Source organism: Ischnura elegans, chromosome 2, assembly GCF_921293095.1.
Source record: "Ischnura elegans chromosome 2, ioIscEleg1.1, whole genome shotgun sequence".
NCBI classification, from domain to species: domain Eukaryota; kingdom Metazoa; phylum Arthropoda; class Insecta; order Odonata; family Coenagrionidae; genus Ischnura; species Ischnura elegans.
This window is the reverse complement of record NC_060247.1, coordinates 41,523,527-41,538,246: the sequence shown is the minus strand read 5'-3', so window position 1 is coordinate 41,538,246 and position 14,720 is coordinate 41,523,527. Positions and strand designations below refer to the sequence as shown.

The following is a 14,720-nucleotide window of genomic DNA, read 5'->3' as shown; positions in this document are numbered from 1 at the left end:
TAGTCAGAGTTTCAGAAACAGAACCGCTAAAATATTGGAATGGACCCATTACAAGTTTTTATCTATTCATGAATTTGAGCTCAAAATCAGCCCGCACTGTTACCGCATTATCAAACCCTGCCCTAGTGTGTCATAAATAAAATTGGAATGGAAAAAATAATATATTTGGTTTTTCAAAGCTATGTTGGTTCTCTAAGATGATACATTTTAATAGTATAGTCTCTCATTTTTCATGTAGCTTGTAGCCGTCGGAATTATTTTATTTTAATATTTTGTTTCGTTTCGTCAAATTTACTGATTAAATTTATGAAATAGGGCAGACATTTTCTAAGCTAAGACGAACTCTTTCAGTTCCAGTATTCTTCCCAGCAGAAAAGATGACATATTTAATTCTCGCTAGATATATTTTGCAGGAAAACTGTGCTGGTAATCGATAATACGGGGTAAAAACTTGGGTTCAATCAGAATTCATTTATCTAACATCTCAAAAAATTTGTAATCTGAAGATATTTCACCCAGGCCGAAGATAAACCCGGTGTCGGAAAGGTTTCTTTAAATCAAAAAGTTATACTTTACATTGATGGATGCAGTTAGTAAGGGAGGCACAAATAATAAAATCACTTTTTCATCAGGGATACCTCCAACGGTTTCCCTGAAAGTGATTACCTGATTTTCACATCTAGGAACCTCGGCATTGATAGTGATTCCTATTTTGAATGCATAATATAATACAGAATTCCTATTTTACTTTTTAGTATTGTGAGACTTTTTCCCTGCGATTTATTGTGCACTAGAGTTGCGGGCACGCGTCCGGGTGATAAGGTCGATGGCTAACAACTAGACGACGGATAACGCATCCGTCGAAATGCCGGCAAATGTGGACCTCATCTCCAAAACGTAATCCACTGATTTACTCTTTACATCGGTTCCTATTTTATCTTTACTCATGCTTTTTTATCGTCCTTGATATTTTCCCATCGACCCCGACTGTAACTCTTTTTGAGTGTCTGGGTGTAATATTAAAATCATCGTAAACATTGAAGGTGGCGGACGAAACATTGGAAAATAGACGGTGCGCACTCAGAAAATTGCATATCTGAGCGGATAACCGAAATATTGAGCCATGGGGGTACCCAGCGATAGGCCGGGGTCGGACAGCTGCCTCTCCTCCCCCATAGAATAAAACAGTGGAATGGTGAAAAAGATTGAACAACTTTTCTTCAAACTCAAGAAAAATTATATTAGTATAAGTCATATAAGTACAATAAAAATTATTTTTAAGCAAATAATAGTAGTTTATCCAGTGACGTCATGGCAAAATTAGCAGTGCCTGAACGCACTTGCCTTAACTTTCTTTAGAAGCGAAATATTACTCTGTGTGTCTTTTTATTACAAGTCATTATTTACATTGTATTACTAACCTTTTTTTTTGGTTACGAATGTAAAAATTAGAAACTCTGAGGCAACAAAATTGATAAATATGTTATTTGATTATTATTTATTTTGTTAACCAGTGGCGGAACGGAGTTCCGGAGAGTTCCGGCACAATGACACCACTGGTAGTTCTAATAAGGTAATGCTGTAATTAAAAATAATTATCTTAAAATATATGCTTCATTTGCCTATTCTATGAAGAAATGTCACAACCTGAACGACCAGGTCTCGACCTCACCCACTCCTGAGTTTTGATCGTGGACACACCCTTGTATTGAGCTATCATTTACGTGACCCCACACTATTTTAACCACCCCTTAAATTCGAGGTAAAAAATGATTATGTGATTCCCATTCTCCTACCTGGGTATAGTAATAGCAGAAATTATAAAATGGGATTTACAGCATAAAGAATGGAGCCACGCTGTACCTAGATGTAAATGTCAATCAGGGGAATATGTAGGGGAGTTGAATGAAAGGAATCGGTACTTCAATCCCCCAGAAATAAATAACAGACTGCACCACTTAGAATACGAAGTATGCCCTTGGCAGCATGAAAAAAATACGATATTCATGTAATTTAATATGTAAAAGTCTAAGTGTAAATCTCCGACAAGTCGTCGTAGAAATGCGAAAAAGAGTTACTTTAATTTTCAATGAATATCCGGTAACCTTACAATTTCCCCTTTCAAAACAAATTTTAAGATCGACTCGTATGCAATTATTTTCACACACCAATGTAATTGTCTGCATTTATAAACCTCTCGATAAGGATAGGAACAGGGTTTCAAAGGATATTTAAATTTCAAACCTTTAAACTAGACACGAGCGAAACTCGCCATCAATGAAATATTCGCACTTACCACCCAATGAAATCTACGGATATTATTTATCCCAAACTGTTACGAAGTGTAATTCCCATCCAGGTGCACCTTTTCGGCATTTCCATACATCATTAACCGAGATGAAGATAATGATAGTATTCCAGGAAAGAGAAAATGTAATTAGGGTGAGGAAATCCCTTAAAACGTTTCCTCTATCTACGTTTTTCCTCCTACGAGAGCATTGGCTTCATGTGCCCACCATCCCAATTGAATTCGAGGAAACCTTCTCCACCAACGGAGCATGAAAACTCCCTGAGCATCATTTGGCTCCGAGGAAGGAGCAGCGGCCAGAGATGCTGGGGGACAGATTTCTGGGAACTACACAAGCCTTCAGGCCAGGGTACTTCCCCATGCGAGAGAGGAACCCGCATCGCTCTCGTCCACGGCGACATACGTCATCATTTCAAACCGTCCGCCACGTCCCCCTCCCCCTTTGGAGAGCGGCGAGTTTGCCGGCTCCCCCGCCTCGCGGCGCTAGCGTCGACCCCGCCGAGTATATACGACTTGCGCGGTGGGGCGGGCGGAAGAACCACAGACGATTCTCGAGCGTTCTGATATATAGAGGTGGGAGAGGAGATCGCAACACGGCGGTGGTGATAGAGCAAGCAGCGGGGAGAGCCTTTTGCGTGTGTGTTCTAGCCGTTGCGAGTGAGTCAGCCATGCCAGCCGCAGAGCTCGTGTGACGGGAGAAAAGCTGGGAGTTATTGGCCGAGAGGAAGCTCCCATTTGCCACCGTGACATCAAATCGCGATCCATTGTTGTGGGAGCAGTCGAGTCCGTCTCAGGAGGAACTTTGTCCACTTGGACCATCTTGGAGCTGAGTTGGAGGACATTTTTAGAAGCTGAGTTTCGTCGTGTCAAGTGTGGAATCAAACTTCCCATGAGTCAACCACCTGCGATGATCCTCGCTGTCCATCGATCGGTATCTCCATGCCCGCGCGACGGACTCGCCGATCGGTAGCGTTATTCGCGTAGTGAAAGGTTGACGGCGTGGCCGCAGTTCAGTGCTTGCTTCAAGTCTTCCATCAGACCATCCTGATCTAATATCCATATCTTCGAGGACTATTTTTTTGGGGGTGAATTGGAATAATAATAGACAATACGTGTTCGAGGTCTCAGTGCGACCTCACACTGCAAATCACCCTCCACGTTTCTACGTCCGGCTCTTTGTGTGTGCGCCCCGTGGGACAAAGCAGACGGGGAACAAAAGAGGAGGTTGCCCACCGAGGCTGCGCTTTTCGATTCCATAAAAGAGCCGAGAGAGAGAGAACCAGTCGATTCCGCGCGCCGCGGTTGCTGCTGTCCTTAGGACGAGGAATCGAGGCCGCTGAGTAGGAGACTGTTGCTCCACCGAAGGATACTTGCTTGCACGCCGAAAGGTGGAGGAGGAGTAGGAGGCGGCCCGAGATACAAGACGTGAGGAGAGGGTGAGGGAGCAGCCATTTCATTGATTGATTGTGTTCTGCTCGGGACTTTTTTTCCATCCACCACCACCTCACTTCCAGTTCGTGCACGAGAAGCAGACAGACGAGAAGAAGGTGGGATTGGAAAGGCATAAAAGGAGCATCGTGAGTTGTAGTAGGGGGAGAGGTTCACAAGGGCGCGGTGAACTCTACGGTCGTCCGCCGCCGTTCAAGGAACCTTCTTTTCCTTTTCCGGCCGATCTCTTCTTCTTCCCTTCTCCCTGCTCCCCTTTTTTTATTCATCGTTTTGTTCCTCCGCTGAGGAAATCCCCCATCTCCCCTCTCGAACGTGAACTTCGCGAGAAACCAAGATGCCTGCCGCGGAAGTCATGCTCCCAGGTAGCGTGGTGAACAGCGTGGTAGCGGAGAACATCCTCAACAATAACAACAACAATAATAGCGGAGGCCTCAACACTGGGAACAACAACGGGTCGACAATGAACCGACTACGCCGCCCCCCGCCCAGTCACCTGCCCCCGCTGTCGGAGACCGGGGTCAGGTGCAACCCCGCCTCTTCGCCCCCAGCCTCCTCTGTCGCCTCCGGCTCCTTCATGGAGGGCCACTCCGGAGGGTCGTGGAACCCAGAGCTGATGAGCGGAAGCCTGACGTTGGTGGGGCCGGGAAACAAACACAGCCAATCCGTGCAGGTCAGTGATCGCGGGTCATGAGGCCCGTTCTCTTTCGCTTATCGCCGCCGCCTCCATTCCCCCTCGCCCCCGCGTGCCCTCCCCATCCCTCCCCTTTCCTATCTGCCCCCTCCCTTCGCAACAGGACGCCTCATTTCCACCCGCACACTTGACATGACTCATCCGCCAAAGCACTACTAGCTGCCGCTGACTGCTTTCCGATGCGAATGACTCCTAGCCCCCCTACCAAAACCCGTAATACGCAACTCGACGCTCCTTTGTCACACACGTGGAAAGGGGTGCCGAGTGCAGGAGGGCTAGGGTGCTCTCTTCCCCCCATCACGCGGAGGAGAGGAATAATTATAGGAGCAATATATCCATCAGCTTCATACTTCGCTTCGTATCAGCAGCGAGTATTAATTTTAGAACGTTTTAGGAATTAGTTAGTCTTCCACACGCATCGTGAAAGTCTACTACGCATATTCTGTAATATATGTTATCATAAAGATCGCGGATGATGTATTTTTCGTAGTACTTCCCATAGAGGTGATAGTAGAGTCCATTTTTTGAGGTACCAAAAATATTAATATGAATACGGCTGTGGCATAAATTTTTCAAGGAAGTCCTGGCAATTAATGCCGCGGTCTATGGAAGGTGTCTCATTTTTCCCAGTTCACCGAGTTGATTGCGGCCAAAAGACCACGGTTAACTTCCAGAAAACAAAGACTTTCCATGGAAGAAATATACATAGAATGCTCATAATGGAATGATTGTTTCCCACCAGGGATTGCGAATTCAGAAGAACATTAAATTTCAGCTTCATGAGGGTTGTATTACGAAAATTTCCCAGGAAACACCACCCTCTCATATGAGTCATAGCACCCTTACTGATTACAAAACTCAGCGCCCCTACACGTGTGTATTGTATTCTTTGGTAAACTATCCCCTCTCCTCAGCTTGGCATCGTTTATCTTCCAGTGGGTTGGGTAATTCGGAGTGGTCCTTTCCTTTTCTTTCGCCATAACTCTTGCCTCGAATGAAAATCCAAGGTTTTTCCGACTGCTGGTTTATTGGGCAGTGAACGTATATGACCCGCGGGGGTTTTAAAAAATATAAACACGTCCATTTTAATTTTCTCGAGGCCTCGGATATGTTAAGGTTGTTCTCATGAAGATTTGAATACGTCTATATCTCCGCGTAGAATAAAAAGACATTAAAATCCCCCCCGTGCTCGCTTGCAAGTCTTTTCCTCTGTGTGGGAAAGATGGATGGACGATTTATTGAGACTTTTAATTCCCTAGGCCTCATTCCCAGTGGCCGTACCCTTGAGGAAGCCCTGAAAAGGCGGAACGTCGGAGAACGTGTTGAAATCTGCTGGAACGGAGGGATAAACGCTGTTTATCGCCCGCTGATCTTTTCAGCCTGAATATTCCCCTTGGGGCGCTTTTGTGATCCTTTTAAATGTTGGGGTAGACAATGGCCGTCGTCTCCTCGACCCGCCGAGGTGGCGAGCGACTTAACATTCTCGAAGAACGGGACCTGTTGTTATGCGCCTCGTTTTTCGAAAAGGTTTCCCTTCTTTCCATTGGGTAGGTAGTCTGGAAGCTTCGTCATAAAAACACCATAAATTAATTTCGAGATTTAAGTTTTGAAGTTATACATAACTTTTTTTCACGAAAGGAATAGATTTTGGGGGTTTCACTTAAAACTTTTAATCGGAACCTGCAAATTCTCTTTTCATTTTTGATGGATTGGTTCCACCACATCTCCCCTGGAACAACCGGCTTCATATATTTTTCCTTCGAGCTACTTCGTCTCCGATGATTAAAGTTTTTTCATTCCTCAGAAGAACTTTTAACGAGGTATAATTATTTTAAATCCCTATATATGGTGCACCGATCTTGCACTAAGCCAGCTAAATATACCTGGTTAATTAATTTAAATATTCTTGTGACTGATAGTAACAGGAAATGAGAAACCAGTCTATCTGCCCACATATTCTGAAGCACATTATTAATTGCGGTGTTTTATTCATTTTTAATGAGTATTACCACTAACAATGAGAATTTTGCCACTATTTAATTTTCTTTACCGATAGTGATGAGCATATATAAGTCAGCTTTTTTCAACGGATTTAATAAATTATACTGATTCTCCTTAATTTATTTCTTGTTAGAAAAGTTTTGGAGGGTATACACCAACAACTCAGCTTATTTTTTTCATAAATGTCCGCTATTTGTTACATAATGTGTAATTTGAAGCATCAATTGGTGGTCTCAAAATTTGTGTCATAAAAATATAACCTTTGGAGAAACATTGATTTTATATGCCTGTAAGGGAATCAGATGTATGAAAAAAATGGTGATATGAATGACAAAGCGGGATGAATTAATATATGAAACAAGGTAAGGTCAAATGGGGACCTATTTATATGAGAAAAGATCTCCATTTCTGCTGCGAAAAATAACATGCTAGGATTCCTCCCTGTCTGGCATTAGTTAACGTTTGTGTTTAGCGGCTTTTTTTCGTTCATTATCTTCTTCTAAGGTCTAGATTTGCTCAAATTGAATCTGCAGTATCCATCCTCACTTCTTAATTAGGACTTTTCATCCTTGTAATTAATTTTTAGCAGCTTGAGAATAAGTCACCAGTCACTCAATCATGCATCCATGCCTCTCTCTCTCTCTCTCAAATGTCATGCGTCGGGAAACATTTCACGCGAAGATTGGCGCCACCTCAAGGACCGAGAAGGATTTCTCGCGCATTAAGGAAAGCCTGCATAAATTAAACGTCCTCTCGCTCGCGCACTCACGAAGCAGATGATAAATGTTTCCTATCTATGAATTCCTTCATGACTGTTTCCACCTTGACGTTGACTGGTCGGCTGTGTCGCTAAGCGGGCTTTTTCAAAAGGTCCTCAGGTGATAGGCTCATGCTTGTCGCCGCGGCCGCCATGCAGCGCAGATAAAAACAACACACAGCCACTTCACCCATGCGTCGTCAACAACGCAGGCACACTCCTCGACGCACAACTGCGCGTTGGGCGGAAGCTATTCTTCTGCAGAAGAGAGGCGCAGTTGAGTGGGTACACACGGCGCCAATTGACCTCCCTACTGATGAAGCTTCTCTCGCCTCTCCCCCACCAACCTTTTAGAATCAGCCCGATCCCAGCCTGCATTCAGGGAGAGCGTAGGATCTGCGTCGTACCGTATCATTCAAAGACCTGAATTTGCATATGAATTCTCTGCCTTGCCTGAGTTTGTTCCTAGCCTGATCTTCACTTGCGGCTAGATTAGATTGCTTTCAAGAGATAATGCATTTATAAACATAGCCGTATTATTCTTAGATATTCATTTACATGATGATATTCTCTGCCTTACCTACTTGAGTTTGTTTCTAGCGTGATCTTCACTCGCGGCGAGATGAGATTGCCTTAAAAAATTAATAGATTTATATACACAACTGTATCATTCCTAGACATTCATTTACATGATAACATTCTCTGCCTTACTTGAGTTTGTTTCTAGCCTGAACGTCAATCACTTAAGAACCACTAAAAAAATAAATAGATTTATGTACATATATAACCATTTCGTGACACACAGTAGGGGATGCCTACCCCTATTAGACTTTAGGATCCCGTCCCACAAAAATCTGATTGTGAACCCCCCCGAAAACTTTTCTGAATCGGAAATGCCCCGTTAAATTTCCCCTTCATAAACTTGATATGAGAATAGTAAGCCATCACACAGTTACAGTTTATAAAATGGAAACCAGTATATACTACTAGAAAGCCTGAGACTGTATCGTCGGTTATATTTTTTTTTCTTTTCATTGATGCTTTGAATATGCCATTAGTGGGTGCATTCCGTTTTCAGTTACTTGTGATGTTTTAATTCATAAATAATTTGAAAATATTCATAATATAATCCTTATTCAGCCTCGCAGGTTATCCGTTAGGTCAAACTGTTTTGCGATATTTACTTGGCCCGTGTAACATAAAATCTAGACACAAATACATCCCAATGCCTTAATTAACTGTGAAACGGATATTTGGACCTACCAGTTCAAATATAAGTAATGACAATAGGGGTTATCTTGAGGTCATAACTCATGCGCTGAATGTTACCTATCCTTCATCCTGTTAACAGGGCTATATTAAAATGAATGCAGCAAAATCAATTGCGATACTCGATAAAATATGGACATGTAAGCTGATATCACAGTTGAGTCGAGAGCTGCGCTGAACAATTCCTAGGACTGCTGACCTCTGATTGCGATGACAATAAAACAACGGAATGTCACAACTAAAGATTACAGGTTATTATCTGGCTATTAAGATTTAGCTAGTCGCAGTACGTCTCTCTCCTTGAAAATTTATGTATCTCATGTGGAATAGCATCATGTCTTGTGTCATAGTAAATGATTTCCTCTCGTTGTAAGTTCATGAAACATTAATATCAAATTAATGCCGACGATAGCCTGGTATGTGGCTATTCATTCCGATCACTTAATTTTTCTTATTGACTGGTCGGTATGAATCATATGATGAACTTGTCAGTTGCATATTTGTTGTGAAATGCGGAGTTCAAAATTTTCATAAATTTTCAGTGACTCTTTTAATGCCAAGGGAAAGGTAAATTCAATGCTGAAACTATGGCAATTCTTAAAAAATTCTTGTTTAAATATTCACCTCATAGTTCTGTCTCAAGTTTTTACTCCTTTTTTACCCACTTTGCGCAGTTTTTTATTTCTAAAAATTCTACCGTGACTGTAATACGTTGAAGTCTCACTACGAGGGTGGGAACTAGCCGTAATGCCATTACGGTACCCCCCCTACCCGTCTGCCAAATGAGGACAAGAGGACATTAACGGAAAGCGATTACCTGAGAGTCGCCCTCGTACCTACATCAATTAAGAACCCATTCGTCGCATTTTTCCCGCTTTGTATCGATTTTTTAAGTATGCGCCTACCGGGTTACGCCGAGTATTGCTGTCCACATTTCCTCTTCAGATCGTATTACTTAATTACTGCAGTTTTAAACTGGGGTAAAAAGGTAATTATTTTATTCATTTTCCGGTCTAGATACAGCATAAAAAAATAAGCATTACCATTTTGAATTTAATAGCCCTCTGTTTTCTGTTTTCGGATTTTTTTCTTACAATTACATTTTTCTTACATTTGTTAGTTTTTTTTTTAATTCGACTATTGACCAAATTCGAAATGTCATAGACCTACCTCACGAATGCAACTATGTTAAGATAACCGTATCAGTACTTCAATTGAGTAAAAATAGGAAGTAATTTCATGGAAAAAATTGTTGGCTTCCTTAATAAAATATTCGCGACTCACACATTGTGCTAAAAAATATTTCCCAAAAATTTCTGATCACCGTTGCTGTTGTGCCAACTGCCAATTCCTTGCACTTTCTAGGGCCTCTCCTCAACTTCTAAAGCCGATTAATTTTTGCTTTCTCCCCTCTGTTGGAGAAGCCGTTCTCAACGTACAAATCCTTGTGTTGCGTAATAATGGGGTTGATTACAAATGTCGCGTGGGGTAATGCACTCAAAACAAAAACGTGTTGCTTTCGTCATGGCGGTCTATTTTATTCTCGTTCAAAAGCCCCAGTTGGTTTTTACACGAATTTTTGTCATTACCAATGCCTTTTGTCATTACAATCCTGATGTACTTTACCATTTCGGTTCAATATATTCTCATGTGAACAAATTTTTATCATGTCATAATTCTTGCTATTATTCTTACATTTTCGTCGCTCAAGTATCTATGAATTAGGACAAAATGTAATTTCCAGCTATACCACAAAACAGTAGATAGGGGACTCTACCGAAATTCGATTGGAAGATCTACTTTTTAGAGTTGTGAACGAAACTTCAATATACATGCAAGCAAAAACATGGCAGGTACGATTGAGGAAAATAAAGGGAATTCCTTCGCACAATAATGGTTAACTCTAATCTGCCAAAAAATCGTAAATTGAACGAACTAATAAATTAGTACTATTCATGAAGTTAGTCTGGAGACATCTGCTCACCTGCATCTGCGCAGTTCTTTATGGGAAGACGATTTTGCCAAAACATTTTTGGAAAATTTACCACGCACGATACGCTATACAATATGGGATTGCATCTTTAAATAGATGATGACATTTGAGATGTTACTTCATTCATTCACTTGGAAAATAATGCGCCAATTCCCGGAAAATACGGGAGGATGAACAACCTAAAATCAATCATCAGTCTAAAATTACCGAAAAGATGTGCTACCGCCCCTACTACCCGTGCATCACGCTGAGAATTAATGGAGGGAGAAAGAAATCACGTTCCGCCCTATTGCATGCATTTGGTTGGGTGTGAGTTTGGGGAAGGAAGGGGACCCTCGCCCCTCCATATTGCATGCTGCCACAGCTCCCATAGGCCACTTTCGAATTTTCAGAGCGTGAAAATGCTGAGCGCCGTTGTCGTCGGGCCGTATGCACGCTAAAGGGCGCGACGGATGAGCTTCGAACGGTGCAGTATATTCGAAACGTTTTTTTTTTTTGTGTGGCGTAAATTACCGACGATAACGATCGCTTGCCGGTCTATACGTTTCCAGATTTGAGCGCGGAAGTATGATAACTGACTCTGACGGTTCAGGCTTTTGTGGAATGCTTTTGTTTGCTCAACTCTCTGCACGGTGAATTCATTTCATCTCACCATCGCATTTCGCGCTGGGCATGTTTTCTTTTTTTCAGTTCAGAATATCAAAGGTAAATCACTTTCACCTCTCTCGCGTAAATCTCACTCGGCAGCAAATAGGATATTAATGATGCACCTCGACGATCATTCAAAATATTTATCGAAACAAATTATCTGCGTCATCATATTCATGTCCGTGGATTTTTTAAGGGAGGCGGGATCAAAAAACTAGTATTGTTGTCTTACAATCAGAGTTTATGATGGTATACCCTTATAGTCAGCTTTACGTTTCGCCAATGAGAATGACACCTCATGCGTCGATTAAGTAAAAATCATTGGTGTACATGATTTTCATTCTACCTGCGCAAGGATCTTTCTACATTTATTTACGAAAGCAGATTAATCCGAGGATTATGTTGTCCGAGGAGTCATGCAGGCTGAGTGGTTGCACGTGAAAATGTATTTAAGGGGGGTACAAAAATGATTTCAAATAATAAAATTAACTGTTTCATGAAAGCCTCTGCTAATAATATGATACTATTCCATTACTTGTTAGTCTTGATAAAAGATATACGCACCACATTTCCAGCTCTAATTGTAAGACTCTTTTTCCCAATAGGAGTTGAGGAGCGGATTGATTATGAGAGTTAGGTGGGGGTTCAGCCGTCAAGCTTCAGTGGGGATGCCCACTTCTGCTATAATTATTATCTTTTTTGAATTCTACGTTCCCACCTGAGCCCAGTTATCCTCATAGAATCACTATCTACTCTCAGAGCTTGCTCGAAATCCTCTCTTTAATGCGGTAAACGCTGCACTCAGTCAGATTGCTATTTAGTATGGGAGAATCGTGTGCAGATTTTTATCTTGGTGTTGCCAGATTGTTTTTTTTTGTTGGCGTTTTGCTTCGAAAGGCATTGTCTTTCACTTCGTCGCCACCCAGTCGCCCGTTTTTTTCCGATCGTTGGCTGTCGCCGTATAAACTCTCTCTCTTACGTACCGATGGGTCGAGGTCAACCCAGTGCCTCCCTCTAGGCCAGAGGTCTTCAACTTTTATTTCTAAGGGAGGCAGAACGCAAAAGGTAGTATTGCCGCCTCACAATCAGATTTCATGATGGAATACCCTTATTGTCAACTTCAATTTTCGCCAAGTAGAATGACACCTCAGCCGTCAAGAATGGTGAAAATAACTGGAGTAAATGCTTCAACTTTTTTTTAATGCAAGGGCCAAAAATCGATTTCACATCGTACGGAGGGCCACAATACTCCACGTCATCACATCCACAACGTCAACTAAAAAAAACAATATCAAAGCGCAATAATCTTGATTGGTTAAAAAGTTCAATAAATCAATGCGATATTTGACATTGCTTATTTCTGACGAGTGTGTCTGTATTTGTTTAGCGATTTTCAATATTTTTTTTGCCTCCAGGGGCCGCATGGGGCCTGAATGCCGCGGATTGAAGACTCTTGCTTTAGGCCTTCCTTCTCACCTTACGCCGGGAGTGTGGGGCAACGATCTCCCAGTCTGCTGCACCTCCCCCCCCCTAATCCCTTCCATTCAAAGCGTGACTCTGTGCTCGGATGCCGTGCACTCATCTCCGGCAATTCCATCCGTCGAGCAAACGCCTCTCCTACCGTCGCGTCGGGGAGATCGTCTCTTTTATCGGGTCACATCGCTCACTGGAAAATAAGGGTGGTGATGCAACTTGTTTTTTATTTCGCTACGCCCACGGCCCTCTTCCAAGAGAGAGAGAGGGGATCTACATAATACCTACTCGAATCTGTTGTTGCCAAGGCGTTGCATTTTGCTCTTCAACTTTTTTTTCTTCCCCGTCGTCGTCGTCGTTTCCGGACTGGATGGAAAATAATTCATGGCGTATTAGCTCAAAGTAAATGTTTGTGCATTTATTTGTTCCCGTATTGGAACCGGCTCCCTTTCTTTCTCCGTCCCTATTGCCTTTCAGAGTTGCAATTTACTGCTTTCTTTTCTACTTGGGCACGCGACGAATCAAAGGTCAAGTGATCTTATCTTGCCGCATGCACTCCTCTCCCGCTATCTATTCCTCCTGCTTGTAAGCTACTGGGGAGTTTGCTGCCGATGTTGCACAGAGTTGGCATTTTAACCAGGGCTCATAAACGGTTTACAGAGGTCGTACCCGTGGCAACGAAGTTTGAACAAACAGCTTCAAATCGCTCCATAAGCAGTTATTACAACTATTATAGCGTGTTCCGCACTAAATGAATTCTTCGTTTAATCTGATTGTTTATCGTAAATGATTAGGCGTCGAACTTCAGTTGCTGTGGTATAGGACTGACAATGGCATACCCTCATTTGTCTCTTAAGGCCGCTTAAAAGAAAAAAAATAGCAATAAGTTTAAATTGGGATCAACGAAAAAATTAGCTTCACAGATTTTGGGCATTCATTGGAAAAAATCAGCGTGGCCTGCTCGCCCCCTATCTTTCTTCTGCCGAACTATAACAACTAAAATGCCCACATAACGTATTGAAATGAATTTGACTTATTCGTTGTTCTTAAAAATGTATGCTATTGAGGGTTTTTACGCAATATTGTTCACTTTTCATTGAGTGGTTTGACTTATGTTGTTAAACGCACAATTTAAGTTTCAAGTTAACGAATAAAACTATATTCTATACTATACCGGGTTTCGACACTTAGCCCTGACACCCTGCAATTTTTCCACGTTTAATTTGGAGCATACTCGGAAATTAGGTGTATAAAATATGCTGTCCATTTTAGATTGTCCACAGAAATTCGCTGACCATCCACCAGATGGCAAAGTAAGTTTGAATCCAAATTTTAAAGGAAAAATAGAAGACAAAATCACGGGTCTCAATATGCAAAATACATCAACTGGCCGCTAATCTACAAAATAAGTTTTTTTTCATCCCCGTGAGGTGGCGAAAATTGCAAGCTTTGAGAACGTGCCTGGATTTAAAACAAATACAGAAATAGGGTCACACGAGAAAGTCGTTTTGGAGGTCGGCGTGACATCTTCTCTTCACTAAGAAGCCATTGTGCTCTATCAATGCACCCGCGGTTCCACCCCGCCATCTTTTTTTCTCCCTCTGTGCTCCCATTCGCATGACTGGCTTTCTGGGGGCCTGCTTCCCAAAGCCTCAAGAGCAAAGTTCAAGGAGCCGCGTGGGTACGCTGCGAATTTGTATGTCAGAACAAAGTTTCACATTGAAATCTAGGGAGCTCGGAAATGTAGTCTTCCATTCCCATTTCTTTTATTGTCTCGGAAATATAAGAAGAAGGAAATTTGAATGCGGCTGCGATTTGAATATTTTGAGTCTACAGTAAATCACCTCTACAAATTTCTTGCTTGAAGATCTCGCGGGTCGTTGTAGCTGTTAGTAATGTTTTTCTGGGTACCCCGCGTATTTTTTTTCGGTTTTTGCCCGACGTTCCGTGGTCGTTGCTGGTCACTTTTTCATAGGTAAATTACCTACGAAAGTAATGAATAAGCGGGGTACCCCGAAAAACATTACAAAGAGCTCTCTAAATTTTTTTCACGCCAAGTCAAGCAAGTTAAAGATTGACGGAGTGAATCAAAATTCACAGTCATGTAGCGAAAAGTCTGTAGTGCGAAAAA

At 42.1% G+C, this 14,720-nt stretch overlaps 1 protein-coding gene across 1 annotated transcript in view; it reads left to right on the top strand.

The window, feature by feature from the left end:
* The first annotated feature begins 2,841 nt into the window (after positions 1 to 2,841).
* Positions 2,842 to 14,720, top strand: part of LOC124153646 — a 28,891-nt gene continuing 17,012 nt past the window's right edge. Inside the window, exon 1 of the mRNA XM_046526942.1 lies at positions 2,842 to 4,427. Coding sequence (XP_046382898.1) covers positions 4,092 to 4,427 — 336 coding nt within the window. The 5' untranslated portion in view covers positions 2,842 to 4,091. The remainder of the gene's footprint in view (positions 4,428 to 14,720) is intronic.